The sequence below is a fragment of the Accipiter gentilis genome, chromosome 19 (assembly GCF_929443795.1).
Source record: "Accipiter gentilis chromosome 19, bAccGen1.1, whole genome shotgun sequence".
Taxonomy (NCBI): Eukaryota; Metazoa; Chordata; class Aves; order Accipitriformes; family Accipitridae; genus Astur; species Astur gentilis.
In genome coordinates, this window is record NC_064898.1 from 26,903,703 (window position 1) to 26,930,838 (window position 27,136).

General features: G+C 53.2%; 3 protein-coding genes and 1 long non-coding RNA gene across 4 annotated transcripts in view; 2 read left to right on the forward strand and 2 right to left on the reverse strand.

Moving 5' to 3' along the window:
* PPME1 (protein phosphatase methylesterase 1) overlaps positions 1–13,026 on the forward strand; it is a 33,421-nt gene extending 20,395 nt beyond the window's left edge. Inside the window, exons 6-14 of the mRNA XM_049823194.1 lie at positions 747–901; positions 1,418–1,508; positions 2,262–2,327; positions 3,112–3,244; positions 3,988–4,117; positions 4,813–4,857; positions 5,836–5,900; positions 6,937–7,004; positions 8,313–13,026. Coding sequence (XP_049679151.1) covers positions 747–901; positions 1,418–1,508; positions 2,262–2,327; positions 3,112–3,244; positions 3,988–4,117; positions 4,813–4,857; positions 5,836–5,900; positions 6,937–7,004; positions 8,313–8,331 — 772 coding nt within the window. The 3' untranslated portion in view covers positions 8,332–13,026. The remainder of the gene's footprint in view (positions 1–746; positions 902–1,417; positions 1,509–2,261; positions 2,328–3,111; positions 3,245–3,987; positions 4,118–4,812; positions 4,858–5,835; positions 5,901–6,936; positions 7,005–8,312) is intronic.
* Positions 13,027–14,308: 1,282 nt separating this feature from the next.
* Positions 14,309–20,278, reverse strand: P4HA3 (prolyl 4-hydroxylase subunit alpha 3). The gene is made up of 13 exons (XM_049823369.1): positions 20,047–20,278; positions 19,378–19,520; positions 18,876–19,096; positions 17,909–18,058; positions 17,761–17,812; positions 17,419–17,576; positions 17,157–17,333; positions 16,650–16,714; positions 16,307–16,466; positions 15,786–15,848; positions 15,425–15,493; positions 14,767–14,863; positions 14,309–14,567 (listed from the first exon to the last, which is right to left on the reverse strand). The coding sequence occupies exons 1-13, from the start codon at positions 20,250–20,252 to the stop codon at positions 14,497–14,499; spliced, it is 1,632 nt and encodes a 543-aa protein (XP_049679326.1). The 5' UTR covers positions 20,253–20,278; the 3' UTR covers positions 14,309–14,496.
* Positions 20,059–24,592, forward strand: LOC126048408 (uncharacterized). The gene is made up of 4 exons (XR_007508855.1): positions 20,059–20,153; positions 23,756–23,983; positions 24,078–24,384; positions 24,482–24,592. It is a non-coding gene; the product is annotated as an uncharacterized LOC126048408 (long non-coding RNA).
* Positions 24,340–26,829, reverse strand: NEU3 (neuraminidase 3). The gene is made up of 4 exons (XM_049823371.1): positions 26,795–26,829; positions 26,265–26,319; positions 25,925–26,155; positions 24,340–25,780 (listed from the first exon to the last, which is right to left on the reverse strand). Exons 2-4 carry the CDS (start codon positions 26,289–26,291, stop codon positions 24,821–24,823), a joined length of 1,218 nt encoding a protein of 405 aa, XP_049679328.1. The 5' UTR covers positions 26,292–26,319; positions 26,795–26,829; the 3' UTR covers positions 24,340–24,820.
* Positions 26,830–27,136: the final 307 nt, after the last annotated feature.

Sequence of the window (27,136 nt, forward strand, 5' to 3'; positions counted from 1 at the left end):
TTCCATTTTCTAGTTGCAATACTGCTCAGGTCTCCGGTTCCTCTGAATAGTTTTAGTCAGGAATGCCAGTTTGGGTGTCTTACACTACAGTGCTCTTCAGCAGATTTCCATCATTAGCTCTGCTGTTGTTTTGGGTTTTGTGAATTGCACCAGCCATCTTTCACATACTGCAGTGACAACTTCAGTTTAAAGTAGGTGCCTTATGGAAAGGATAGGGAAATTGCCCCTTTCCTTGTAGTATCTGTGCTCATAGAGAGTCTGAATCTTGTTGCTTGTGCTCAATGTTGTTTATCTTTGCGTTGGTCAGTAGGGCTCAGTTATTTTCTCTCTTTAATTGCAAACGGTTTCTCCTTTTAGAACGGTGAGTTTCTTAGTCTATGCTTCCATGCAAGAGGCTTTGACAGCTTTTTCTCACCTTTTATTTAAAATTCTCACCAGCTAATGTCAATGTAAAATGTTCTCTTCAGGGATTTCTTTTAAATGAGCACTTCCCGTTAGTAAAAATGGAAGTGACATGCTTGTTCAGGAAACTATTGGCTTGAATGATTTCCTATATCGGTACCTAGATGAAACAGTGGTAAGAGAATAAGCTTATCTCAATTACCTGTGGATTAAATGATCATACAGGCAGGGTTTAGAGCCGGATGTCTGTCTTGGATGTGTACTTTCTCCTCCCATTATACAAATCTGCTTCAGAAATGTATCAAGGTAGAGCTGCCGACCATGCTTTTATCTTGATTTGGCAGAGATGTTGGAAACGTGGTTGAAGCTCTGTATGGGGACCTTCCACCCCCTATCATGCTGATTGGGCACAGCATGGGGGGTGCCATCGCAGTGCACACAGCGGTCGCAAATTTGGTGCCAAGTTTACTGGGTCTGTGCATGATCGATGTTGTGGAAGGTAAGTGTGTATACCCTTGGATAGGGTTCTGTCTTCCACATTGATCTTTTTCTTTTATCCCCAAATCTCTGAATACAGAAAGTTTTGCCCAGTTTTTAAACCAATGCCAATTCCATCCTCCTAACAGATGCTACCTACCAAAAGTCTTTCTAGTGTGACCCCTCTTTTACTTTTCCCAGATGGGCTCTCTGTTTGCTATTTTCCTGATAATTTCTTTGCAATACTTTCTTGTTAGTGGGGAGAAGGGTGGCTTTTTATATAATGCACGGTGCTGATGAGTGGTTACTGCCTTCTCATACTATCTGAATGTCCTACCTGTTCAAATATTAATTCTCTAATGTGGGAGGAGGTGTGACTGTGGACTTAGGAGTACTAAGCTGTACTTTCTTTAACAGCATTAAATCCCCAGTGAGCTCCAGCTCTCTCTGAGAGTGTGTCCCTGGTAGCCAGTTCTGTATAGAGGGGATGTGGCAATTATTTCATCAGATGCCATAAAGTTAAAATGCTTGCTCTTAGGTACAGCCATGGATGCATTGAACAGCATGCAAAACTTCCTAAGGAGTCGTCCCAAAACATTCAAGTCACTTGAGAATGCCATTGAATGGAGGTAATGCATTGGCTTATTATGTAGTCTCCAAAATCACTGGTCTTTGTAGCTTCTCTCCTGAAGGAAACAAAGTATGTAAAATTTGTCTGTTTTCTCCCTTTGTGCTCATTTCCCCAACTATTGTCACCAATTCCTTGGCTAATTTGACAGGGAGAGAGACATCTCAAAGATAATTAATTTCCTAGGAAAGTTGGCTAGGCATTGGAGAAGGATCCTCTAAGAGCTTCAGCTAATGGAAAGCTTCATGGAATGAATTGCAGCTTCTTGTAAGTGTCCCAACTATCACAGAAGCTTGAGATATCCATCCCATGTGTAAGAAACAGGACTTATTTCTGATTCAGCAAGAATTAGTTACACATTTGGCATCTGAGTTTGAAAGTGAGAGGTCTTGTGGTTAAGTTTGTAGACTGGACTACAGAAAGCCCAGATCTGTTGCCAAATACCCATGTAGTTTCTGACCTCCCCCATCCCCTGCAATAAAATGAGTATAACACTATTTCACTGTTTGCCCACGAGCACTTCTCCCACATGTCTTTTAAAGTTACAGAGACAATGGGGCGTTCTGAGTAAGTTGGCATGTAGTGTGAGCCACTCTGAACACTTTCTGAGAACAGAGGGTTTGGGAGTGACTTGTGGAAGTCATGAGCTGTAAAGGGTTTTTGCTCCTGTTTCTGGGCCTGCTAGTTCCTGAATCTGTTTAGTAGATATTTCTGCCTTTCTTCTGAATTTTCTTCTTTTTTTTTTTTTTTCTAGTGTAAAAAGTGGACAAATAAGAAATCTTGAATCTGCCAGAGTTTCTATGGTCGGTCAAGTCAAACAGTAGGTGGTTTTTGGTTTTGTTTTTTTTAAAGCTCTGAAAATCATCTTGCCTGTTTTACAATACCATTACTACAGAGCATAAATGCACTTGAAAGTGAAAATTTCTTCTAGCAAATACAAATTTCTTATCATTTGATCACAGCTGATACCAGCGGCAGTACTGAATCGTAATCATGGCACTTGGAGAAAACCTGGTCAAAATTTCCCTGGGAAAAAATCCACCAAGAGCCATGTTTTAAAAAGTTTAACTACTGCTGGTTGTGTATTCCTTGGTTTGTCTGCCTTTCTGCACACATTAAGTGTTAATTTGATGCATTTTCAGAAATTTTGCCCTAAATTGGGTTGGCCTTCTGGGTATGGTATCTTCCACTTACTTTTAGAAATTGTTTAATTACCTGTTGCATTTCAGGAGTGATCTGAGGTGGGTTTGTGGGGGATCAGAGTAACCTGCTTGTGCCACTCTAATCTTTGACATAGCTGGAGCCTCTACAAATGTCTCATACTCCATTAAGAAAAGCTGTTGTTGATTGATTGACCACTTCTGCCTCCTCTAAGTAGCTATTTGCATTTATATTTGCACTGGGATACATGTGCTGCACAGGCACTCGGTCTCATGGCTAGTCATGACTGTATCTTTCATCCACAGCTACTTTTAAACTTGAGGGTTGGGTTTTTTTTCAGCCACTGTCTGAGAAATTGCTGAATGCTTTAGGTTAAAACCTGTGATTTTTTTTTTTTTAATTTTTTCTTGGCAGGGAATCAGTTTCTGGTTTTATTTTCACAGGTGCGAAGGGGCTGCCAGTCCTGAATGTCCTAAAGCCATAGTGGAGGGTATTATTGAAGAAGAGGAGGAAGAGGAAGAGGATGAGGAAGGGGGAGGCTCTGTCAACAAAAGGAAGAAAGAAGATGACACAGAGGTAGGGAATTTTCTTACTGTGTTTTCAGCTTGTGTTTGCACAATGCTCCCTTGCAAGAGTAGCCACCAGTGGTTATCCAAATCGTTCTAATATAAAATGGAGCAACTCCAGGGACCAAAAACTTTGTATTGTGACTATTGTTTTTCTTCTTCGTCTTGTGCCACTGATTCTATCTTGGACTGTTACCTGCAAGTGTGTGTTTGGTTTTCTTTCCTGAGACGCTCACAGATTTAATGCTTCTGGCCTGAAATGGTGCTTCTGGCCTGAATGAGGAATGCTCTTTTCTGAGTCTTTGTGCTATTTTTGTTCATTTCCAAGGCACAGTGGCATGCAGGAGGTTCTACAGGCGATTGCAACCTAGGAATGTAAATTCCTTGAGGAAAATTGTTATAGCCAGTTTAGCCCCTTGTATTTCTGTGTCACCTAAGTGAGAGCCAAGTCTGAACTTTCAGACAATCTGTGAGCTATTTGTGCAAGTAAAAATAGCAAATTGAGTGCCCTGAATACTCTAGCGTTCTCTTGATCTATAGGTGTAGTTCCTGCTCACTTTCTTGTTCCCTACTTGTGTACTTTGGCTGTGATTTGGAGAGAAATTAAGGAGCAAGGAGGGTCATCCCTGGAGGTGTGTAATCCACCAGAGGGAGCCAGTATTTTTTATATATACTTCCAAGTGGCACTCTGAGTTCATTTTATTTCGGCTGTTTTACTGATCACTAATGCAGAGCTCTCTCTCCTCCCTGCAGACAAAGAAGGAGCACTTATACACGTGGCGAATTGAACTGGCGAAAACAGAAAAGTACTGGGATGGCTGGTTCAGGGGTTTATCTAACCTCTTCCTAAGCTGTCCAACTCCAAAGCTTTTGCTTTTAGCTGGTACGTGTCTCTTCCAGTCCTGCTTAGGTTCAGTGACTGTTCACTTCAGTGATGTCCTACTTGTATTTTAGAGAATACGGCAGCATTTGGCTAATGTCTTTCTCTGAGAATAGCGGACCTGTTTCTTCTACCTTGGCTTTTCTATGTATCTTGAAATACCACAAACCAGTCCATTTGATCTGTGCAGATCTGGAATTAGTTCAGAGCCTCTTAATATCAAAATAGCACATAATGACATACTGTGTATTGCTGCTGTTGGGTAGATGTTTTACTTGTATGATGTGGAAGAAGAGCAAACAGAACAGATCAAAGCTACCCTTCAGCCTCCATTACTATGATATTTTCCTGTATATATGGATGTAATTTGAACTTTTCAACTGAAAGTCAAATTATCGATGTTTTAGAGCCAGCTGTAGGCTCTTTTTGTATCCTGATAGGAAATTAAGTGTGTAGCCAAGATAATCACCCTTTTAAGTTGTTGGGAAGGATGTGTTCATGCATTTTTGGCTGGGGTTCTTTCCTGTCGCTTTACTGTCTTGCAGTGCAGCAGTGAAGAGTCCTTGTGGGTGTCAGAGATGATGTTTCTCTTGAGTTTTTCAAGCCAAATGTCGCCTTCAAAATGTGAAGTAAAGCCCTGCTTAGACAGTCATGTTCTCTCTGGCTTTTCTCCAATACATCTGTTTATTTGATTGTAGGTGTTGACAGGCTGGATAAAGATCTAACAATTGGACAGATGCAAGGTAAATATTTAATATTGTTACTCTATCCTTACTGTAATGCTGGTTTTGGATGATAGCTTGTTGCTATGGGTACACAAATGGGAGGTAGCTGGAATGGCCTTTTAGCAGGTGCAGTCTATATCGAAACAAATGTGCATTAAAGAATTAGTCCATCCCAAAGTGTTCTCTTAGCTGTCTGTGGTTGTAGGTAAAGTGGAGAATTTGAGAAGGGAAAGGTTGAATTAAAAGTTGTGAAGGGCTGTTGCCATGGTTTTTGTTCAGTCTGGTGTTCAACGTTTCCAGCAATGGGGCTATCACACTTCTCTTGGATCAAAATGATTGTAAAGGCTTCTTTCTAATCTGTATTTTCCCTTTCTAACTACATTCCTGATGCTCTTAGCTAGAACACTTGTTCTAGCTTGTCCCAGTGTTTCTGGCAGACATCAGACCAAGATTCGGCATCTGCATCAATGTTTTGTGGTTTGTTTTTTTGGTTTCTTCCCCATCCCATCTTCACTGATTTCCAGAGCAACCAGTACTGGAAAGTAGTATGGGGTAGCAGGGTAAACATTACATTAAGGTAGATCTGACAAAGGTTCCAACTCTGAAAAGTAGTCTCACCTGCATCGAGAAGCTCTAAGAAGTCTAACTTCATTTTAACTCCCGGGAACATGCTTTAGTTACACATGGGGAAGATGAATTAAGGAGCTGGTTCTTGCTTTCTTTGCAAAGATGTCTGCTGTGTGTATTGTACAGTTTGCCCTAGACTTCCGTGCCTTCCCTGATCCCTCTTCACCAGATGCATATAGTGAGATTTAGTGAGATTTGTTCGTAAAGAATGTGAGACCTTTTTTAGAAGAGTTCATAAATTCACAGTGCTTTTAAGGGTGTAGTGTCTGACATTTCCTGTGTGCACAAGAACTGCTTGCCTAAACTATTGCTGTTAGAAATCAAGACCACTTAAAAAGCAGCTCCAATGATGACTCTTTTGATCTGCAGGGAAGTTTCAGATGCAGGTCCTCCCACAGTGTGGCCATGCAGTCCATGAAGATGCTCCAGACAAGGTGAGCCCCACTGTAGGGTTGAAGCTAGATAAGTCACGGTCTTCATGGCTTAAATGCAAAAGGGGTCCGTTGCTTACTATGAAGCAGAGATTATACTTCAGGGGCATTTTTTGACATATCTTAAATGGCTATTTGCAAAACAGCTTGGATTTTTAAGCTGGCTGGAAAGCCTGGGCTGAGATGTTACATGACGCAGGGCTTGGCTAGGTTACAGATTTAACTCTCAGGCTAGTGGTGATACAACTAACTCTTACCATGTGGAGTGTGGATTTGTCCTCCCTGCCTTTCCTCTTTAAGTTCTCCACTCTCCCTTGTACTACGCTGCAGCTTTTGGGGTTGGTCTCTGTTTTTCTGAGTTGGGTGGCTCACATTTTCCAAATACAAAACAAATGTTACTCAGACAGCTTACAGACTGACAGAGCAGTGCTGCTTCCGAGTACAGCTGAAGTTAGTATCCAGATAGAAGCAGGAATGTGGTGCAGCCCATGGAGCCTGTGGTTGGAAACACATCTGGTTTTAAAGTTTGCTCTACACTGACTGCTGTGAGTGTAAAACTCAGCCTTTCTGTGCATCACTTTACCAATCTGAAATAGGGATTTTTATCTAAACATACTGAGTTCTTACATTGTTATTCTTTTTAAACATTCTAGGCAGTATTATTAGTGTCAGGTTACTGTCTTGATTTGTTCTTTATAGGAACAACTTGCATTGTGATTTCACCAGATCTTTTTTCCCTGCTAAACTTGGGCATTGTTTTAAGAATTACTGAAAGAGGTGGAGAAAAAGTTTGGTCAGTTCTTGATTATGAGATCAGTGTCAGAATAAAGATGGAAGCACGTAGTTCCTTTTTTTATATAAAAGCGTGTTACACAGAGCTCTTAGTTTTGAAGGAGCAAACTTGATTCAGCAAGAGGATCCTGGGGACATGAACTGTTGTTGGAAATGCTGCAGGCTTTGGAAACTGACTGGATTTCTTGTTATCTTTGTGTCCCTTTAAATTCTGACCGGTTTTTTGTGGGTTTTTTCCCCCCCTCAGGTTGCTGAAGCTGTTGCGACGTTCCTGATCCGTCACAGGTTTACAGAGCCCATTGGTGGCTTCCAGTGGTAAGGCTCTGTGGGTGCTTGAGCTGTGCAGTCCTCGAGCAGAGTTCTTGCTCTTACCGCCTGTGCGTTTGGCTCTCAATGTGGGATGTTGGAGTTTTAGCATAATGCTAAAAACCATATGTAAACAAACAGCTTTGAATCACAGCCAGTAATATATTCGATGTTTATGTGTTCTCTCTAAACTACTCGCATATTAACTTGTGTTAATGAAACCTTCCATGGAGGGGAGGAGCAAAGCAGATCCTCCCCAGCTGATTCCTTTCTTTATAGCCTGCCAGAAGGCAGAATTACAAACTTTATGGTATTTGGTTTAAATAGTATTTTATTTAAGTAATCAAGGCCCTGTGTTTTGGAAACAACTTGCACCACACTTCTTTGGCTGAGAAATACTGGTGAGATTAGACAGATAAAACTGTGTGCTTCATGTTGCCGACTTTTCATACTGATCTCATGTGTTTTCATATCATAATGAACTGTAGAAGCCAGGCCTCTGCGCTCAGCCACACAGTGGTGAGAGTAGGTTGTGACTGGAAAAACTCCCAAACTCTTAGTTACAGTACCATAAAGCTAGTAACTAAAACAACACAGACCTCATGGAAGGTGCTAATCTGTTTTAGGATCGTCTTTCAGGTGAATGGTAAAATAAACAGGTTTCTGTGGCAGTCCTGAAAAGTCTTCCTGCTTTTAGCTAAGAATTCTTCAAAAAAAGCTGTAAGCCCCAAAATGTGTAATGCTGTAGGACTGGCAGTGCTGAAGGGGTATCCCTGGATGTTCCCTTTCTTTTTTTCCCCTTTAACCTGTGCCCTTGGGGATGGAACAGTAGAAGTGTAGGACTGTGGACTGCCTATTTTAAATCCAGTGAAAGGATATGGTGTAGGTTAATGTGTAAATGGTGAGAGAGGGAGAAGGCAAAAGGACTGTACTACATTGTAATGTTGAATCCCCACCAGGGATTTGGCAACCTGTGCTATCTCTGTGAGTCTTTGAAGGTGGTAGCCTGTTGCTTCTGCTATTACGGTTGTAGCAAAAGCAGCTTTAAAACAAGAGGCTTGGAGAAAGTGAGGTGGCTTGCTGGCTTTATTGTGTCCTTAAGCCACAGACAGCAACATATTACGCTCACTATTACGTAGCTTACAAGTTATTGTTGAGTGCATCAATGCTAATTTTAACCTGCATGATAGACTCCTTTTGGCCTTCTTTTACCTTGGGTAATCAACTAAATTTAGGGTGTTGCAGAGCCAAATATCTGCAGAGAATACCTTGATTTTAACGTGTGACCTTTCTTCCACTCTCCTTTTTCCCTCCTAGTGTGTTTCCTGCTTGTTAATACCCTGGTGTTCTCCAGCACTGAGTCCTGTTGTAAATAAACTGCACCAGAGGCCACTGTGATGTATCCATATCCTTTCATCTCTCCAGTTCAGCAGCAGTGAGAAGTTGGTGTGAGATTCATCCCCTAGAACTAGTTCTCCAGAATGTGTAAATGCTTAGGGACTTCCTTGCTGGGAAGCAGCTTGTACTGAAGACCATGAAAAGCTCTTCAGGCCCTTGGAAGTGGGCTCCTCTCTGCTGCCACAAGGAAAGACCTCCTGAAATCCCAAGTAGTCGATCATACCGATCTCTATCAATTCTCAGGCTTTCTTGGACCCAACTACAAAGGGGCTGTTGGCAGTCCAGATCCACCGAGGGCATTGCAGTATAGCCAAAGGCTTCAGGATTTCTCCATGGAATCGTCTAATCGTCTTTGAAGTGCCCCTTAGGTTTATTTTTTATATACACATGTTTCTTTCCCCTAAAGCAGATGAGGAATCAGCTTCATTGGGAGCTCAGGTTTTGTCTCACCAATGTCAGCCTTATGGGTTAAGCTGCAGGAATAGCCTAGGTGCTACTTTCCTGTGCAAAGTTAGACAGGATTGTAAAACAAAGCGAGGGGGGACCGTGAGCTCCATTTCAGTCTTGCGGCTTTCTTAATACCTGTTTCAAGTTCTCACTGAGAAAAATAGCCTGGATAACTCTTGTCTACTGTAGACACATAACAGGCAGGGGACTCTTTTGCCTGCGTTTATGGGGAAGACCCAAGAGCAGCAGTAACAATGTGGTCTGCAGGCAGTTTGCCTGTTTGGCCATTCTCTGTGCCTGGAATGTGTTTATGCTTCCCATCTTGTAGCTGCTACACACAACTGAGCAGAGATCAGCACCTTTTGGATGAAAAAATGCAAAAAGGGCAGTAGATAAAATCCTGGAAGAGCTTGGAGTCAGTCCTGCTGATGTTGATGCAGAGGTGTAGGCAGCTGCTGCTGCATTATGCTCCCCCCAGTATTGGAGGAAAGACCTTGTCTTCACTGTCGCTTCCTAGATTGTTTCGCTGCCTGCCTTCCATATTTCCATGTAAATGCAGTAGTTTCACGGAGAGCTTTTCTTCAGGGTTAAATTATCCACAGACAGTTCGTCAGATTGCTTTCACCTAAGAATCACTCTTGAGCATAAGAGCAGACACGTTTTGGAGCAGTTATCCTCAATATTTTGCTGGTGGATGTCTGAAATGTCCTTTTTTTTTTTTTTTTTTTTTTTGCCTTGTGTCCATAACCCCTCGATGCTGTATGATGAACGCAGTATTTTAACGCTGTTTTGCTGAGGCAGAGTTCTGTTGTTGGCCTGATTTGGGAGCTACGATGTACATCTATGCGTACGATGTGCATCTATGCGTATGTCCTGTGACAAGAGCCATCATGAATTCTTGGCATTTGAGAGGTGCAGGTGGGGCAAAGGGAGATGGTGTGAAGAGCTGACAGAGCCCGGTTTAACGTTGCCATTTACCCTGATGGAGAGCCGCTCATCTCCTCTGATTCATTACCATGTGAGCCCTGGACATGGCAGTCATGGCCTTGCTTTGTGTCCCTTCCCTGACACATCGGGGTGGGAAATGCCTGAATTGGAGACAAGAAAGCCTCATTCCAGAGAGCTCTCCTCTCTCCTGGCACTTTGGCCATCAGCACTCAGGTGTTAAAAGAGCAATTGCTGGCTCCCAGCGCTTCCTTCTGTAAGTCGCCGTGTTAATTATTGCATTAGTTTGCTGTGACCTTGATGTAATGTCCACCCCTCTTCTAGTTGCTGATGGATTAAATGGATCTTCAGTAGTTGAGATGCAAAATAGCACTTTCCCCAGCTGTATCCTGAAGATTGGCAAAATTCTCGGTCCTTTCCAGATTACTCCTGTGTTCAAATTGTTAGAGATTAAATAATACAGTGTGTATGTCCAGAGTATCGCTTTACGGGATAGTTAAGCATGTGCCTGTTGTCGTACTCATGAATGATCTCGGTGAAGTCACATTCCTCCGTGCTGAAGTAACTTGGAGGATCTGGCTTTGAGTGATTCATTGCGGTAACTCCTTGCGTTTGCCTCTCATGTTATCCCTTTCATTTGCTTTTACAGTTTGTGAGATCTTAAAAAAACCAAACAAAACCCTCCATGGAAAGCAAAAGAAAATCAGTTTTGTATTCTGTAGAAGCACCACTGGGAAATGAATGACTGTTTCTGAATCCTATGGGCTCCCCAGAATTATATTTTGTTGTTAACATTTGAGAAGTGAGTGAAAAAATAAATATTTCAACAGCCTATTTAATGTGGCGTTGCTCCGTGCCAAGCTTTCAGTCCTGACTTGCGCAGAATAGGTAGCGGTTCAGGGACTCATGTAGTGCTGGCTTCAAAAAAAGGCGACTACAGGGACAGCAGCGATAGTGTGTGGGTGGGTGGAGGGGGAATTCCTTTTGGCTGTGTCGAGCCACAAACATTTTTGAGACTGTACTTTGAAAAATATTAACACTCCTGCTGCAGTTTTTTCTGCCTTTTCAGGGAGCTACAGGCAGAGGTAAATGGTATTTAGGTGAAGGATAGCACAGACCATGGTAAAAGTAACTGCAGAGAGAAGAAATGTTCTCTTTGACTCATGAAAAATGAGGACATCTAGAAAATCCCCCCATAACTACCAGCTTTTCACTGCATTTTCCCACAGCCTGCAGCATTGTACTGTCTCTGTGTAAAAGCAGATAAACAGGAGGAGGCTGTCTGAATTGAAAGGATGCTGGTTTTATGCTGGCACTTTTGAGTATTTAGAAATCGCTCTTGCTTTTGTTGCAGTTGTTGGATTGAGGATTGGTGGAAACTTTCACAGTGGAAAATCCCAAGGCTCGGCAGGAGCAGAAGATGCAGTTTGGGAGGCTGGTTTGTTGTGGGGTTGGCTTCTTAAATTTTTCAAATCAGACCCAGGGCGGGTTTTGCCAGCTCCTGGATTATATGCACTGAACAAAACCCTGGGTGACTTGTAGATTCCAGGAGCATTGAGATTGTTGGAAAAAGATGATTCCTATATTGCAGAAGCATGTAGTTTTGCCTTGAATACAGATCCTGCAAATGCAGAGCTCGGCTGTGTGTCTTCGCACATGCTTAAGCTAGCACAGTTCCTCCGTGCTGGTGTTTTGAAAACACTGTTAGTGACCGGGGCAATCGATATGTACAGACGCAGACACTTGGTCTTGAAACGGTTGCCAAATCCTGTTTCTGTATGGAGCTCACTTTTCTTTTGAGCCTTGTCTTTTTTTTGTCTTCAGCCTGCCCTGGTCCAGATGTGAAGTGGGTGGGAGATGATACCAAAGCCAGTTAAAACCACCGATGCTTATTGCCGCTGGAGGTCATTTTCTCTGCAACCAAGACACCCTCTGAAAAAAAAAAAAAAGTAAGTTTTACAGTAAAGCATGGAGTGACTTCTGAACTGAGCTCATGGTCAGGGAGCTCTCAGAGGTGGTGGTGTTGTGAGAGATCCCGTTGGTAACACCAGTAGCCCAGTAAATACTGTGCTGGGGCAGTTCAGAGAGAACCTCCTTCCTTTTCCTCTCTCTGCAGCGTAGGGCTGAGCGATTGCAATAGGGCAAAGCCACTTGCTGGCCTCTCGCTCAGCAAGACCATCCCAGGACTCCAAAAACTTTTATTAGTGTGCTGCCACATTCAACAGGGTCTTCAGTGAACAGGGGAGCAGCGGGGCAGGTATTGGAACAGGAGAGAGCAAACAGCTTTGTGCTGATGTTCTCTACCTCCTTGACTTTAGCGCTGATGTTTCTCTTCCCCTCCGCTATTGCCTTTTGTTTTGAGCGTCAAAGGGCCTGGGAGGATAGATGTTCAGAGGTGTCTGGCAATCAGCCATTCACTGGTTTGAACTGGTGTTCAACACTCCTGAAAATCTAGACCTAGATCTTCAGGTAAGGTCCAAAAAAAAAAAAAATAGTTTATGGGCTGCCATTTCCAAGAAAACTTGGCCCTGGTGCATTGTAACACCCGTCTATGAGCCTGGTGTTCCTCTCGCAACCTGAAACTGCCGTTTGTGTTGCCCAAACCTGCCTCCCTTGGCTGTATCGTCTGCCCTGATCCGTCCGGTAACGCTGCACCCTCAGCACATTGGCTGTAAGGCATCCAAAACCTGCAGGATAGTGCTTGGGTGTTTGCTCCGAGCTTTGCTGGTGGATGCTTGGCTGGTTTAGGCCAAGCTTTCCCGGTCTGGCAGGGTGATCTCTTACCACGTGCTGCTGTTTCCAAAAGGAAAATGTGTGTGTATGTGTGTACGTCAGTTCTCCGGAGACCGCGCTCTGTGTCCCTTGTCAGCCTCATCCTGTTCGTGTCTTGTTCAGTGTCCGTTTCTCTCGCCTACAAATAAAAGCAGTTGTGAAAAGCCTGGGGTAGAAACTCCTTCTTTCCCTTCAGCTGCGGTACTTGGGCTCCTCGGAGCAGCCTGTGGAGGAAGGCTGTTCCTGGGACATTCCAACCTAAATCATTCTATGATCCCTGGGGCCGGACCCAAGCCTTGGGTTTTTCTGGTGACTCACGAAAGCCTCCTGTCATCTGAAATATTCCCCCATCCCTTCTCCGCAGTCTGAGGTGGGGAGGAGGGGGCGATGCTTTAGCCACAGCTTTTGCTTTTTCCCCTCCTCTCTGTGACTGATGGCTCCCACGTGTACAGAAACATCTGAAAGTAATAAACCACGGCGCTCTGGCTGTTAAGTAACCTGTGCTGTGTTGAACCGTCTGTTTTATAATACCCTGAATGCTGGGGTGGTGGTTCCTATCTGAAGAGCAGGAATTTGGGGAAATTTGCTCTCAAATTTTGCAGGCTGTTTTACATTCAAGCAGGCCTAACAGAGCCCAAAAGGGCTCCTGTATCATCTTCCTGGTGCTCCAGCTCCTGTTTCCCTGCCCATCCCCTCTGCATCTGCAGAAGGGTTAATCCAGGGCTGGATAAACCCAGCCAGGGAGCGATAAATGCACATTTTTTAACCCAAAGCAAGCAGGAGAGCTCTGGGAGAGGTCTGCCCGGTGTTTCTATCCCCCTCCCCAGTTTTTGTCCTTTTCCTTCTAGCTAGCAAAAAGGCTGAGAGGTGACGGGGTAGCCTGGACCCCCCTGGGGAACCGGGTCTCCCCAGGCTGCGGTACCCACAGCCTCTCCGTCCAGCAGGATTTTAATCTCGTCCAAACGTCGCACAGATGAGGCTGGATGGATGTGGAGTCGGGGAGTTTCTATGTAGGGGCTGATGGTGTCCTCCAGCTTGACTCTCGCTTCATCCGGGCTGTCCCCCCTCGGAAGCGCCCGAGGAGAGCAGCGTGGAAGCGCCCGAGGAGAGCAGCGTGGAGCGTGGGCTCCCTGCCCGATCTCCAGGAGTTGCCGGAGAGCCCTCCTGCCTCTTTTTGCCTTCCAGTCACGCAGGTGCTGCGGTCAGGCTGGAGAAAGGGAGCTTGTCTGCGGGGCCCCGGGGGAGCGACACTTGCGCAAGCGTGGTCCGAGCACGGGCAGGCTGGGGGCCAGGGCGGCTGGAAAGCAGTGGCTGCCTTCTCCCTCCCCAAGGTCCCTCTTACAGTGACTGCCCTGAAAAAAATCCCCAAACACCCTTCTGGGGTGCAGAGGACGGGGGGGCCCCATGCTGTTGTCGGGATGAGAGCGGAGTGTGGGGCTGTATGATCAGGCCCAAGATGCAGCCAGGCACTGCAGCAGGTTTCTTTGAGGAAGGATAGTGTAGTGTCTTTGCTCTGGTCCTCTATGTCCATTCTGTTCACTCTGAAGCCTACTGATTACCATAGAAATACCACATCACTAACCGCCAGTCCTTTTAGCAGAGACTTTTCATCTAGGGCTGGAGGAGGGGGCTTGAGGACGCATTTAGAGTCCAGGCTGGAATCAGGGGGGGGGAATGTGGGAGGACACGGACGCATACACACCCCCACATCATCCTATCAGGTACCACACTGAGGTATTTCCCCCCGACTCCAGTTTAATGTCTTTTGACTTTATTTTCACCAGATTCAGCCATGGCTGAGCAAGTGCCACCACCCCTGATAGCACCCCGCGCCGCTGCCAACCCCGTCCCTCCCTCCTCTGGCTGGAAGCCTTAGGGACACGCTGCGTGGGGGTGGCTTTGCCACCCACGGGTGCTACGTCCTTAAGCCCACAGCAGCTCAGTCTTGCGGGTCAGTGCTGCACGGCCGCCGAAACTCCTGCCCATGCTCGTGGATCCACTTATTCGCCACTGGAAGGGACAAGGACAAGGACCCCTGTCTGCCTCCATCCCCCTGCACTCCTTTCCAGCTCCGCTCCAGTATTGGTGACATATTTTTCCCTATTACCCAGAATTTTTCTGGGTTCCCAGCCCCTCTCGCCTCCCTGCTGGCAGAGCTGCCTCTCCAACCCCATGTCACCCCAGGGTGACACCAGGCACCGTCTCTCACCCCACTTGTCCCCAGCCAGGACGGGGCAGCCGGCGTGCAGGGTGTCCCCATCACCGTCCCCGTTCCTCCGCAGGTTCCACCAGAAGAGAGCTGCATTCTGTGGAGCAGAGAGGGGGTAGAAACTCTGGGGTTTGGCAACCCTAAAACAGAGCTGGGAGCTCCAAAATTGGGGCTTGGCACCCCTAAAACAGAGCCAGGAGCCCCAGAATTGGGGTTTGGCACCCCAAAATGGAGCTGGGAGCCCTGGGGTTGGGGTTTAGCACCCCAAAACAGGCAGGAGCCCAAGGGTTGGGGCTTGGAACCCCTACAACAGAGCTGGGAATGCTGGGGTTGGGGTTTGGTGCTCTAAAACAAAGCCAGGAGCCCCAGAATTGTGGTTTGGCACCCCAAAATGGAGCTGGGACCCCTGGAGTTGGGGTTTTGGCATCCCAAAACAGGGCTGGGATCCCTGAGATTGGATTTGGGCATCCCAAAACACAGATGGGAGCCCCAGGGTGGGGGTTTGGCAGGCATCCCAAAACAGATCGGGGAGCCCCAGGGTTGGGGTTTGGCATCTGGACAAGCTCGGCCACAACTCCCTGCGAGAGATGAGGCACAAAAGAGCAGCATCCCCCCCCCCCTTTCCTGCTCCTGGGGGGCTCATGCAGGTCTCCCTCACCTTAACCACGGGCACGCTGAAGTTGGCGTAGATGAAGGCAGTGGAGCCGCCAGCCTCCACCGCGCTCAGCTGGAAAAGGAGCAAAAATCTGAGCCATAGCTCTACCTCCCCTCTCCCCTGTGATATGGCTGCTTTCCATGGGGAAACTGAGGCACAGAACCTCCCTTTGTCCCCCACAGCACTTCCCTCTCTACAACATGGCACAGGCTCTTAAATGCTCTGCAGATGTTGTCATTTAACACCCCACCACGGTTTGGTTTAGGGCTGCCCTCACCCATCCCAAACCTTGTTCACTCTGAACCCTACTGAGGACCATGCAAGTGCCATCTCTCTAGGCTCGGAAATGGGGGGGAGAACTCACGTAGATCATGACTGTGGCGATCCTGTTGCCCGACTTCATTCTGTAAAGGGGGCTCTTCCTGGACTGCCCCAAGAGCAAGGAGGTGGGGACAGTCAGTCCCATGCTGACACGGCTTGGCCTGGAGGTACCTCAACCTAACAGAGCTGGTGGCTGAGCTGCCCCCAGGGAAATCTCTCCCTCTCCCTTTTTTTCTCTCCCTCCCTTCCCAGGAACATCCCAGGCACCATCCCAGGGATCACCATGGGGACACCCCCAGGGACCTCCCCCCCCCAGGCAACCATCCCAGGAGCATCGCGGGGACCACCCCAGGCTCCACTCCAGGACCATCAGAGGGACCAGCCCAGAGAGCACCCCAAAGACCACCCCAAGGCCCAAAGACCACCCCAAGGCCCATTTCCAAGAACATCCCAGGGACCACCCTGGTGACTGTGTGAGAGACCACCCCAGGAACCATCCCAGGATCACCCCAAGGACCATCCCAACAGGAACCACCCAACGGACCACTCAAGCAGCTCCCTGACCGTGGCGTGGTCGAAGTGTGGCTCGTAGTGACCTCCCAAGCCGTAGTTGACCACCTGCAGGTACTCGGCGTAGGGTGGCCGCAGATCCAGGCCGGTGACAGCAGCGATGCGCTGCTCCAATACCCTCACCACCGGGTCGGCCGTGTCCTTCAACCAGGCGCTGCGGGAACACCCCACCTTCAGCCCCCCAAAAAATTCACACAGGGCTGGGCTTAACCCTCATGGCACTGCTGGGTGTGGAGGACCCAGGCTTTCCCAGCATGGCTTCACCGCCACCTTGGTGGTGGCAATGGGGCCACGGTGGTCCTGCTGGCTGGAGGACAAGGGAGGGGGTGGCTACTACCTCTTGCTTATCCGGTACTCGGCTTTCTGCTGCTTCTCTCCAGAGGCGACCACGGACCTCTGCAGCTGGAGGACACATGGCGGGGGGGGGGAATGTTGCTGCAGATGGGGACCCCCACACCAAGCAGGGACCCCAATCGGGGTCAAAACTGGGAGGGGGTGGTTTATACCAGCTGGTGGCCAAACATCCCCACCCCAGCGTGTCCCACTGGGGTGATGGGAGCAGTGATAGCAGTTGGATCCAAAGCAGCTGGGTGTCACCACGTCAAGCCTGGCTGGGAAGGGGTTCAGGTGCATGCATGGACCTGGTTTCTCCCCAGTCTTTTTTGGGGGGGCCTCGGTGCTAAGCTGGGCTCATCTCCCCGCCCAGTGTCTCACTGCAGAAGTCTTTGGCTAAGCCCTGGCTTAAAACCCCTCCTATCTCTGCATGCTCAGGGTGGTCCACCCTGGCCCACCAGCTCTTGGGGCATCCTCCTCCAGGAGATGGACAACCCTGGGGATGGCTCACCCAGGGTCCCGCCAGCCCCTTGATGGTCTCAGCTTCGGCATCGCTGATGAAATCATGGTACAATGCCACATAGGGGCGGATCCGGACCACCTCCTTCTTGGCAGGCTGGAGTAGGAGGTAGGGGCTGCCATTGGTCTCGTAGGAGCAGCTAAGGTGCGGAAGCGGCTCCAGGGACGGCTGGGGAGAGAGACGACCGAGGAGGGTATGAGGAGGGGGACAGTGGTGAGGTGGGAGACCGTGGCACCCCCCCTGCCAGCCCCACCTGCCCCCCCGGGCGCTGGCACAGCTCCTCGTAGGCATCGCGGCTCTGCAGGCGGGTGCCATTGGGTCGCCGCAGGGGTCCGGCGCTTGCCGCCATCCCTGTCTCCAGCAGCTTCTGGTACTTGGCCACGTTCCTCACCACCCTTCGGTTACTGGGGTCTGCCGGAGAGGTGCTGTCACCCGAAAACGCCGTGTCCCCATCATCCCCCTTCCCCCGTCATCAGTCCCTGGAGAATCACCCCACGTGGGGGGGCAAGAAACGGGATGAAGGAGGCTGGTGCCATGAAGAGGTGATGGGGGTCACTCCAAAACCTCTCCCCACCTCCAAGGTTGCCCCGCATACCGTAGTGGAGAAACTCCTTGGAGAGGCTCAAGGCATGGGAGATGTTTCCTGCCTGGGTGGGGGGAGCAGAGAACCCGTGAGCATCCCCGTGCCCACGGTTCGGCTCCACCGGGCACCGGGGTGATGGGGATGGGACTCACGGCCTTACCATAAAGTAGGAGAAGGCGAGATGGTCCAGAGCATCCTCCAGGCTGCTCCGGTCCTCGGGATTCCAGCTGCCGTAGGAGAGGCGGAAGAGGCTGACGGCCTCCTCCAGCCACGCGATGGAGTGGTAGTAGTCGCCCGTGTCGTAGGCCACCTGCGAGGCAGCGCACCGCCCAGACCCACCGGCTGGGCCAGCCTGGCCTGCATCCCATCCTCACCCTGTCCCATCCCACCCCATACCATGCTCTCCTGTACCGTCCCATCCTCACCCCCATCCTCATCCCATCCTGACCCATCCCATTCCTTTCTCACCCCATCCTATCCCCATCACCATCTTCATCCCAATCCCACACCTACCCCCTCCCATCCTGTCCCTACCCTGTCTCATCCTATCACATCCCATTCTATCCTATGTCATCCCATCCCATTGCAATTCCCACCCATCCTTGTCCCCTTCCCATTCCCATCCCCATCCCCATTCCCACCCATGCCATCTCCATCCTGCCCCATCCCTTCCTTTCCTGTCGCATCCCCATCCATCCCCATCCCCATCTCCACCTCAAGCCATCCCATCCCACTCTAACACTCCATCTCAGCTCTGCACTGACGCTCAGAAGACTCTGCCCTGAACAAAAACCTCTATCAAAGTATCCAAATCCCCTCCCAGGGATTTACGGACCCACTTTTCCCCCTGGGAGGGGACCAACCCTGTACCCAACTGGGATGCTGGGGTGGGAGGTCTCCCCCAAGCCACCAGCTCGCCTCTTCCCTTTCCTGAGCCACAAGGCAGGGAGAAGGCTCGTTATTTGGGCGAGAGCCGAGAGGCGATGGCAGACAGGAGGATGCCTGCGGGCTGAGTCAGAGAGGCCCCTCCGCATCCACGCGGGAAGAAAACCCAAAGTCTATCCCTATGGAAGCCACAACCCAGGCTGGAAAAGCTTTGCGGCGAGCTGACGGGGGTTTGCCCTCACCTTGCCCACGTGGAAACAGTCATCGGCGGAGAGGGAGACGCGCCGGCCAGGGCTGTAGAGGGGCGGTCGGCTGGTGCCAGCTGGCTGGAAGACGCCGTTGGCCATGCCCTTGACGCTGAGCGCGTAGACGTCCTGCAGCCGCATCAGTGCCCGGGCTGCCCCGTCCAGGTCCTCGGCTCCAGGCAGCTCCTGCTCCACCTCCTTGAAGCCGGCATGGAGTGCTGAGCGTGGGTAATGGGGCGCACGGAGGGAGAGTAATGAGCTTTTGGGGTGCAGTCACCCTTATCAGCCCTTCTCCATCCCTCGGGACTCCACATGCTGCTCCTCCACCCTGCTCTTCCATCCATTCCCCTGCTCCTTCACCCATTCCCTTGCTCCACCACCCATTCTCCTGCTCCTCCATCCGTTCCTCTGGTCCTCCATCCACTCCCCGTCACCTCCTGGCTCTCCCCAGGTGACAGAGGGGACACGCAGCCAAGCACCCCCCCCCCCCTCCCCGTACCCTGGGTGTTCTCGGTGGCTTCATCGCTGTAAATGACGTTGGGCCAGTCGGAGTGAAGACGCTTGATGAGGCTGAAGGCCAGCAAAGGGTTGTCCACCGAGGCCTTGGGGTCCTGGTGCAGCGCCTGGACCTTCTCGTAAAACCTGCAAGGCACCCACCGGGTGACACTATGATGCTCCTGGGTGGTGACACCCCTGGGGTGGGGTCCAGGGTCTAGCCCCCCGCCCCATAGTGGGGCAGCTTTGCCCCAGCATCCATCCACTTTTTGGCCAAGCCAAGGGTGAGGAAACCCCATCGTGGGTGCTGGACCCCATCCCTGGTGGGACGTGGGGGTGACCCGTGCCTTGGCGATGCCGTGACCCACATCCCCGGTCCCCAGCCCAGGCTTGGGGGGGGGGACTATGTCCCCCTCCTGGGACATGACTGGGGGGGGTGGGGGAGTGCCCAGTGTCCGGGCTGTGCTCCCCATCCCCACCACGATCCCCCAAGCTCCTATTTAGGGCCACCCCCAAAAATTGGCAGCTGGGGGGGGGGGTGTAGCTGGGTTACCCCCCCCCCCCCTCCCTGCCAGGAGTGGGGCGGGGAGGAATATGGCTCCCCAGACGGGAGTGGGAGCACCCACGCGTGATCGCGACCAGGTGTGTGTTTGGGGGGGGGGGGGTCCCATACCTGGCGAGGCGGCGGAGGCGGGCGCTCTCCTCCCGCAGGTAAGCTCGGAGCCGGCGGAGCAATCGCCCCTCGGAGCCCAGAGCCCCCCGGACGCTCAGCATGGCCGTGTAAGTCTCGGCCGGGGCGGGGGGGGGCAGCGGCAGCAGCAGCAGCAGCAGCAGCGGCGGCGGCACCCCCGGCCCCAGCCCCAGCCCCAGCGCCCGCATCCAGCCGCCGCCGCCGGGAGAGGCCGGGGGAGGGCGGGGGGGGAGGGAGGGAGGGAGGGAGGGAGGGGCGGGGAGGCCCCGCCTTGGGGGGGTGGGGGGGTAGCGGGGGTAAGGGGGGTGCCCCGGATCCGCCACGCTGGCTGGGGGAAGGGGGGAGGGGAGTGGTGGTGCTGCTGGTCCCCATCCCAGCCTGCCCGTCCCCATCCCGTCCCCATCCCATCCTGCCTGATCCCATCCCATTCTGCCCATCCCATCCCATTCTGCCTGTCCCCATCCCATTCTGCCTGTCCCCATCCCATTCTGCCTGATCCCATCCCATTCTGCCCATCCCATCCCATTCTGCCTGTCCCCATCCCATTCTGCCCGTCCCCATCCCATTCTGCCTGTCCCCATCCCATTCTGCCCATCCCATCCCATCCTGCCTGATCCCATCCCATTCTGCCTGTCCCCATCCTATTCTGCCTGTCCCCATCCCATCCTGCCCGTCCCCATCCCATTCTGCCTGTCCCCATCCCATCCTGCCCGTCCCCATCCCATTCTGCCTGTCCCCATCCCATTCTGCCCGTCCCATCCCATCCTGCCCGTTTCCATCCCATCCTGCCTGATCCCATCCCATTCTGCCCGTCCCATCCCATCCTGCCCGTCCCCATCCCATCCTGCCTGTCCCGATCCCATTCTGCCCGTCCCATCCCATTCTGCCTGTCCCCATCCCATTCTGCCCGTCCCATCCCATCCTGCCCGTTTCCATCCCATCCTGCCTGATCCCATCCCATTCTGCCCATCCCATCCCATTCTGCCTGTCCCCATCCCATCCTGCCCGTCCCCATCCCATCCTGCCTGTCCCCATCCCATCCTGCCCGTCCCCATCCCATCCTGCCTGATCCCATCCCATTCTGCCTGTCCCCATCCCATCCTGCCCGTCCCCATCCCATTCTGCCCGTCCCATCCCATCCTGCCTGTCCCCATCCCATCCTGCCCGTCCCCATCCCATCCTGCCTGTCCCCATCCCATTCTGCCCGTCCCCATCCCGTCCCATCCTGTCCCCATCCCATTCTGCCTGTCCCCATCCCATTCTGCCCGTCCCATCCCATCCTGCCCGTCCCCATCCCATCCTGCCTGTCCCGATCCCATTCTGCCCGTCCCATCCCATTCTGCCTGTCCCCATCCCATTCTGCCCGTCCCATCCCATCCTGCCCGTTTCCATCCCATCCTGCCTGATCCCATCCCATTCTGCCCATCCCATCCCATTCTGCCTGTCCCCATCCCATCCTGCCCGTCCCCATCCCATCCTGCCTGTCCCGATCCCATTCTGCCCGTCCCATCCCATCCTGCCCGTTTCCATCCCATCCTGCCTGATCCCATCCCATTCTGCCCATCCCATCCCATTCTGCCTGTCCCCATCCCATTCTGCCCATCCCATCCCATCCTGCCTGATCCCATCCCATCCTGCCTGTCCCCATCCTATTCTGCCTGTCCCCATCCCATCCTGCCCGTCCCCATCCCATCCTGCCCGTCCCCATCCCATTCTGCCCGTCCCATCCCATCCTGCCTGTCCCCATCCCATCCTGCCCGTCCCCATCCCATCCTGCCTGTCCCCATCCCATTCTGCCCGTCCCCATCCCGTCCCATCCTGTCCCCATCCCATTCTGCCTGTCCCCATCCCATTCTGCCCGTCCCATCCCATCCTGCCCGTCCCCATCCCATCCTGCCTGTCCCGATCCCATTCTGCCCGTCCCATCCCATTCTGCCTGTCCCCATCCCATTCTGCCCGTCCCATCCCATCCTGCCCGTTTCCATCCCATCCTGCCTGATCCCATCCCATTCTGCCCATCCCATCCCATTCTGCCTGTCCCCATCCCATCCTGCCCGTCCCCATCCCATCCTGCCTGTCCCGATCCCATTCTGCCCGTCCCATCCCATCCTGCCCGTTTCCATCCCATCCTGCCTGATCCCATCCCATTCTGCCCATCCCATCCCATTCTGCCTGTCCCCATCCCATTCTGCCCATCCCATCCCATCCTGCCTGATCCCATCCCATTCTGCCTGTCCCCATCCTATTCTGCCTGTCCCCATCCCATCCTGCCCGTCCCCATCCCATTCTGCCTGTCCCCATCCCATCCTGCCTGTCCCCATCCCATTCTGCCCGTCCCCATCCCATCCTGCCTGTCCCCATCCCATTCTGCCCGTCCCCATCCCGTCCCATCCTGTCCCCATCCCATTCTGCCCGTCCCCATCCCATCCCCATCCCATCCTGCCTGTCCCCATCCCATCCTGCCCATCCCATCCCATCCTGGCCCCATCCTGCCCTGGCCTCAGCCTCATCCTGCCTGTCCTCCTCTTGTCTGTCCCCATTTTGGCCACTGTCACCATCCTGTCCAGTCCCCCTCTTGTCTGTCTGTCCCCAAACTGCCCTGGACTCATCCTGCCTGTTGCCATCCCATCCTGCCCCCATTCTGCTTGTCCCTGTCCCATCCTGTCCTGCCCCAGTGGGGTGAGCGCGGTGGGTGGGGGACATCCCGCTGGGTTCCCACCAACACTGGGGACACTTTCTCACCCTGGAAAAACCCCTCTGTGCAGAAAACCTCGTCGGAGCGGACGCTCAAGTGTCCCATTTGGGGGACAGAACCGCAATGGCACCCCAAAATACCACCTCCCCCCCCCCCCCCCCAAGCTGAGCACTCCCAGCCTCCCTGGAGTCTCCCAGGGAAAATGGGCCAGAATTGGCTGAATTCCCAAAGGAAAGGCCAAGAGAAGTCGGGGAGTGTGCGTTTCTCTCAGGGCAGCTGCACCTGCGCCGAGGGCCAGCCCCGTCCCGCACCACGGAGGGGGTGATGATGGGTGCAGGGCTTGGGGTGGGCATTGCTCTGAGATCTTCTGCTCCAGGGTCTGGGTACCACGTTCCATCGCTCGGCCATGTCCCATGTCCCGGGCAATCAACCATGTCCTTCACCCCCATCATTCCATGTCCCATATCCCATCACTCAGCCGTGTCCCCCTCACTCCATGTCATAGGTCCCCATCACTCAGCTGTGTCCCGTGTCCCGATCACTCAGCCATGTCCCCATCATTCCATATCCCATGTCCTCATCGGTCAGCCACGTCCCATGTCCCCATCACTCCACGTTGCACCTCCCCATCACTCAGCCATGTCCCACATTCCGTCGCTCAGTTGCGTCCCGTGTCCCTATCACTCCACGTCCCATGTCCCCACCACTCAGCCATATTCCACGTCACCGCATCATCCCCCTCCACATTCTCCCCCCGCCAACACTCACCCCAAGAAGCCAAGCCCCACCCCCCCCAAACTCCAGTGCTTTCCTCACCCCCCCCCACCCCCTGCCCACCTTCACACGGGTCCCCCCCCATCCCCTGTGTCCCCCGGGTCCCCGCCGGCAGCCGCCGCGGCAGGCCGAGCCGTCGCCCGTCGCTAAACCCCATCCAGCAGCACCCTCCGCGGCCAAACCCCACCTCCCCGGTACCGAACCCCATAAATACGACCCCAGGTGACGACGGCATCCCCACACCATGACCCTCCCGCGCCTGGCCCTGCTCTTGGCCCTGCTCCTGGCCACCGGTCCCCGGCCCCCCACCGCCGGTGTCCCCCAGGAACCCCCCGGCGACGCCGTCCCCACCAGCGCCCGACCTTGCGCCCAGCACACCGGCCGCTGCCGTCGCTTCTGCTTCGCCCACGAGACCCAGAGGGGACATTTCGGTTGTCCCCGGCGCTACCGGTAAGACGGGGATGCCGGGACTGACACCCTCGCCCCCCCAAAAAAAATAACTGGTAATCCCATGACCTTGTGGGGGGGTCATCTTCTCTTCCAGGTGCTGCGTGCCCAAAATGTAGCAGCGGGGTGGAGGTGACGATGTTGGGGGCCATCCCACATCCTTCCCCGGCGGGGTCATCTCCCTTGGGATTTTCCCAATATTGGCTGGATTGCACCCATTTTGGGAGGATTTTATTTGGCAGCAGCACGTGGACGTGAGGTCGCTGTCACTGTCGGGATGCCATAACCTGTCCCCTAAGGAGCAGAATAAAACCCCCCCTGAGATTTGAGTGCTTTTTCCCATGGGAATACGGGGCAAAACTCAGCCTGAACCAGCAAAGTGAAGAAAACGGGATTAAAAAATGGTAAGAAAGGGGAATTGTCTCTCTGCCACATGGGGAGGACACAGGAATAGCCAGTATTTTTAACCAGACCGCCGTTTTGGGGTATTTTTTTCCCCAGGGGACAAGCTGCTCTCAGTGGTACCTTCTGCTTTTTTGCTGCTACCAGGTGAAAAACGCCCATTTTTGGTGACGCAGCGGCATTTCGGGTGCCGTGCCGGCATCCCCCCAGCCAACCCGCAGCAGATCCTCCACCCCCGCCCAGGTTGCCAACAACATCTGTCTGATGGGTGATTAAAAAGCCAAGCGTTAATCAAATAAAAGCTATGCGATGCCGAGCCTCCGGTGCATCCAAAATGTCCCCTGTGAGGTCCTGGCATTTCTGTTCGTGCCAGCTCCGGCTGCTGGCGGTCGGGAGTGACACTTCTCCCTCCCCCCCCCTTGCTAAAATGGGTCTGTTTTAGGAAGTTTTGAGGTTCTGCTCGCCGCGGTCAGAGGTGTCCAGGGTGAAGAGGCAGAAGGCGATTTCCTCGCAGGCGCTGGTGGTGCCGCACTCGAACAAGCAGCCAAAAAAACCGCCGGGGCATACAGCCAGGTCGGAGTAACCGGACGGCCCTGGGTGCAGCACCCATGGGTGCCACCAACCCGCTTCGTCCAGCGGCGAGGGGTTGAGATAGATGCCCAAATCGCGCCGGCGGTGCCGGTCGGTGGGGTGGGAGTAGAGTAACCAAGTCGGTACATCCTCCTTGCCGGTCGGCGCGGCGAAGCTCACCACGCTGCCCTGGCATCCCCGCGGCGGTTCGCCCAGCGCCTCGCACCGCGCCGAGCGCTCGAACCGCAGCCCGCAGTCGGTGCTGAACGCCACAGCCCGGCAACCCCGCGGCGCTCGGGCGTTGCAGTAGAGCAAGGGCTGGCGGGCATCGCTCCCACCGATTTCGGCTACCTGGCACTCGCCCGTCTGCCCGCCGTCGACCAAGGCACCCTTGCGCCAGCGGCGCCCGCCGTCGTCGCTGTAGAAGACGAGGGCGTGCTGCCGGGTGCAGCAAGGCAGCGGCACGACCCCACACAAGCACCTATGCACGTAGTAGGTGTACGCCGGCACGACCAGGCGCCCCGAATCCAGCTGTACCCCGTGGCCCGGCCCCACGGCGAAGGTGGCCCAACGGGACAGGTCGGCGCCGACGGCTTCGTCCGTCACGTCCCGCAGCGGGGTCCAGCGGCGGCCGCCGTCGGCGCTGGTGGCGTAGCAGAGGCGAGCGGCGCTGCAGCCCCTCCAGATTTGGCACCGCTCCGTCTTTCCCCGCTCGACGCAGATGCAGAAGAGGAAGACGGTGCCGCTCCTCGCATCGTAGAGGGGACAGGGGTTCATGGTGCGGCGGCCGGGCAGCACCAACGCCAACAACTCTTCCACCGGACCCCACTGTCGGCAAGGACGAAAAGAGGGCTCAGCCGCCAAACGCGCCGGCGTCACCGCACCCCGAAACCGCTCGGCATCGCTCCCGGGGATGAGCTCGCCTTGACGGAGGTCACAGCTTGTTCCTACAGCCCAGCTTGGTTTTCTTACCTCGACCGAGGAGCCGTGCCAGCGGCCCCGGCGCAGCACCAGGTACTTGGCGTCCTCGTCCCTGGCCGAGGAGCGCTTCTCGGCGAAGGCCAGGAAGGTGGCGGCCGGGGGGACGTAGAGCAAAGCCGGGATGCGGTAGGTGACCCCGCTCGCCTGCCGGAACAGCGTCTCCCGCGGGAAGACCAGTGGGGATCCAGGTGGGGTGGGGGGGGTCTCCCTGCCATCCCCCCGCTGGTGGGAAGGTCAGATAGTAAAGGGTTAAATGATGGCCAAAAAGAAAAGGGGGGAGGGGGGTGGCCCTCATGCCCCCCAAGATGGGGGGATAGGGATGAGGACTCACCTTGAGGCAGGTGATGGCCCGGGACATGGTGGCCCCCCCAGTGGCCCTGCTGGGACTGAGCAGGGTGGAGGGGGTGGGGGGTGAGAGCAGAGCCCCTCGGCGGGGTCACATCCCACTGTCCCCCCCCTCCGCAGTGTCCCTCTGTGCCAGAGGGGGTCCCCTACTCCCCCCCCCCCCCCCAAGGCTGTCCCCAAGGGCTCTGCACCCCCCCGGCCCCCCAATCCCCCATCCCTTTTAGCATCCGAGCCCCCATCCCACCACTCTCCCCCCGCACCCCACCATTCCCCACGCACCCCCAATCCCCCCATACACCCCTTTCCCACCCAGATCTCCCCGTGCACCCCCCCGCCACGTCCCTGCAACCCCCCCATAACCTCCCCTACACTCACCCATTCCAACCCCCCCCAGGCCCGGCCCCTTTCTGCACCCCCCCAGCCCGACTCCCTACATACTCCCACTCCCCCCCATGCACCCCTTTTTCCCCTACACCCTCTCCCTTCCCCGGTTCCCCCCCCAGCAGCCCCACGCACCCCCCACAGCTCCACCAGCCTCCGCCGCGCCGGTTCCGTCCCGCTCCGCCCCCGCCCGCCCCTTCCTGCAGCTCCCGGCCCGGCCCCCCCGATGGCGGGGGGGGGGGGGTGGGAACGGACACGGAAAAACGCGGGTGGGAGAGGTTTAACATGAACCACCCCCCCTTGCTCTGAACCGCGAAACGCCCCAGAGATGCTCCGGAACAGGTTTGACGTCGGTTCTTGCCTTTTATTGAAAAAAAAAAAAAAGAAAGAGAAAAAAAAAAAAAAAAATTTTTTTTTTTTTTTTTTTTAAGAAAATGACGTTTTATCGAAGGGTATGCTAATAGGAAAGGGGCAGCG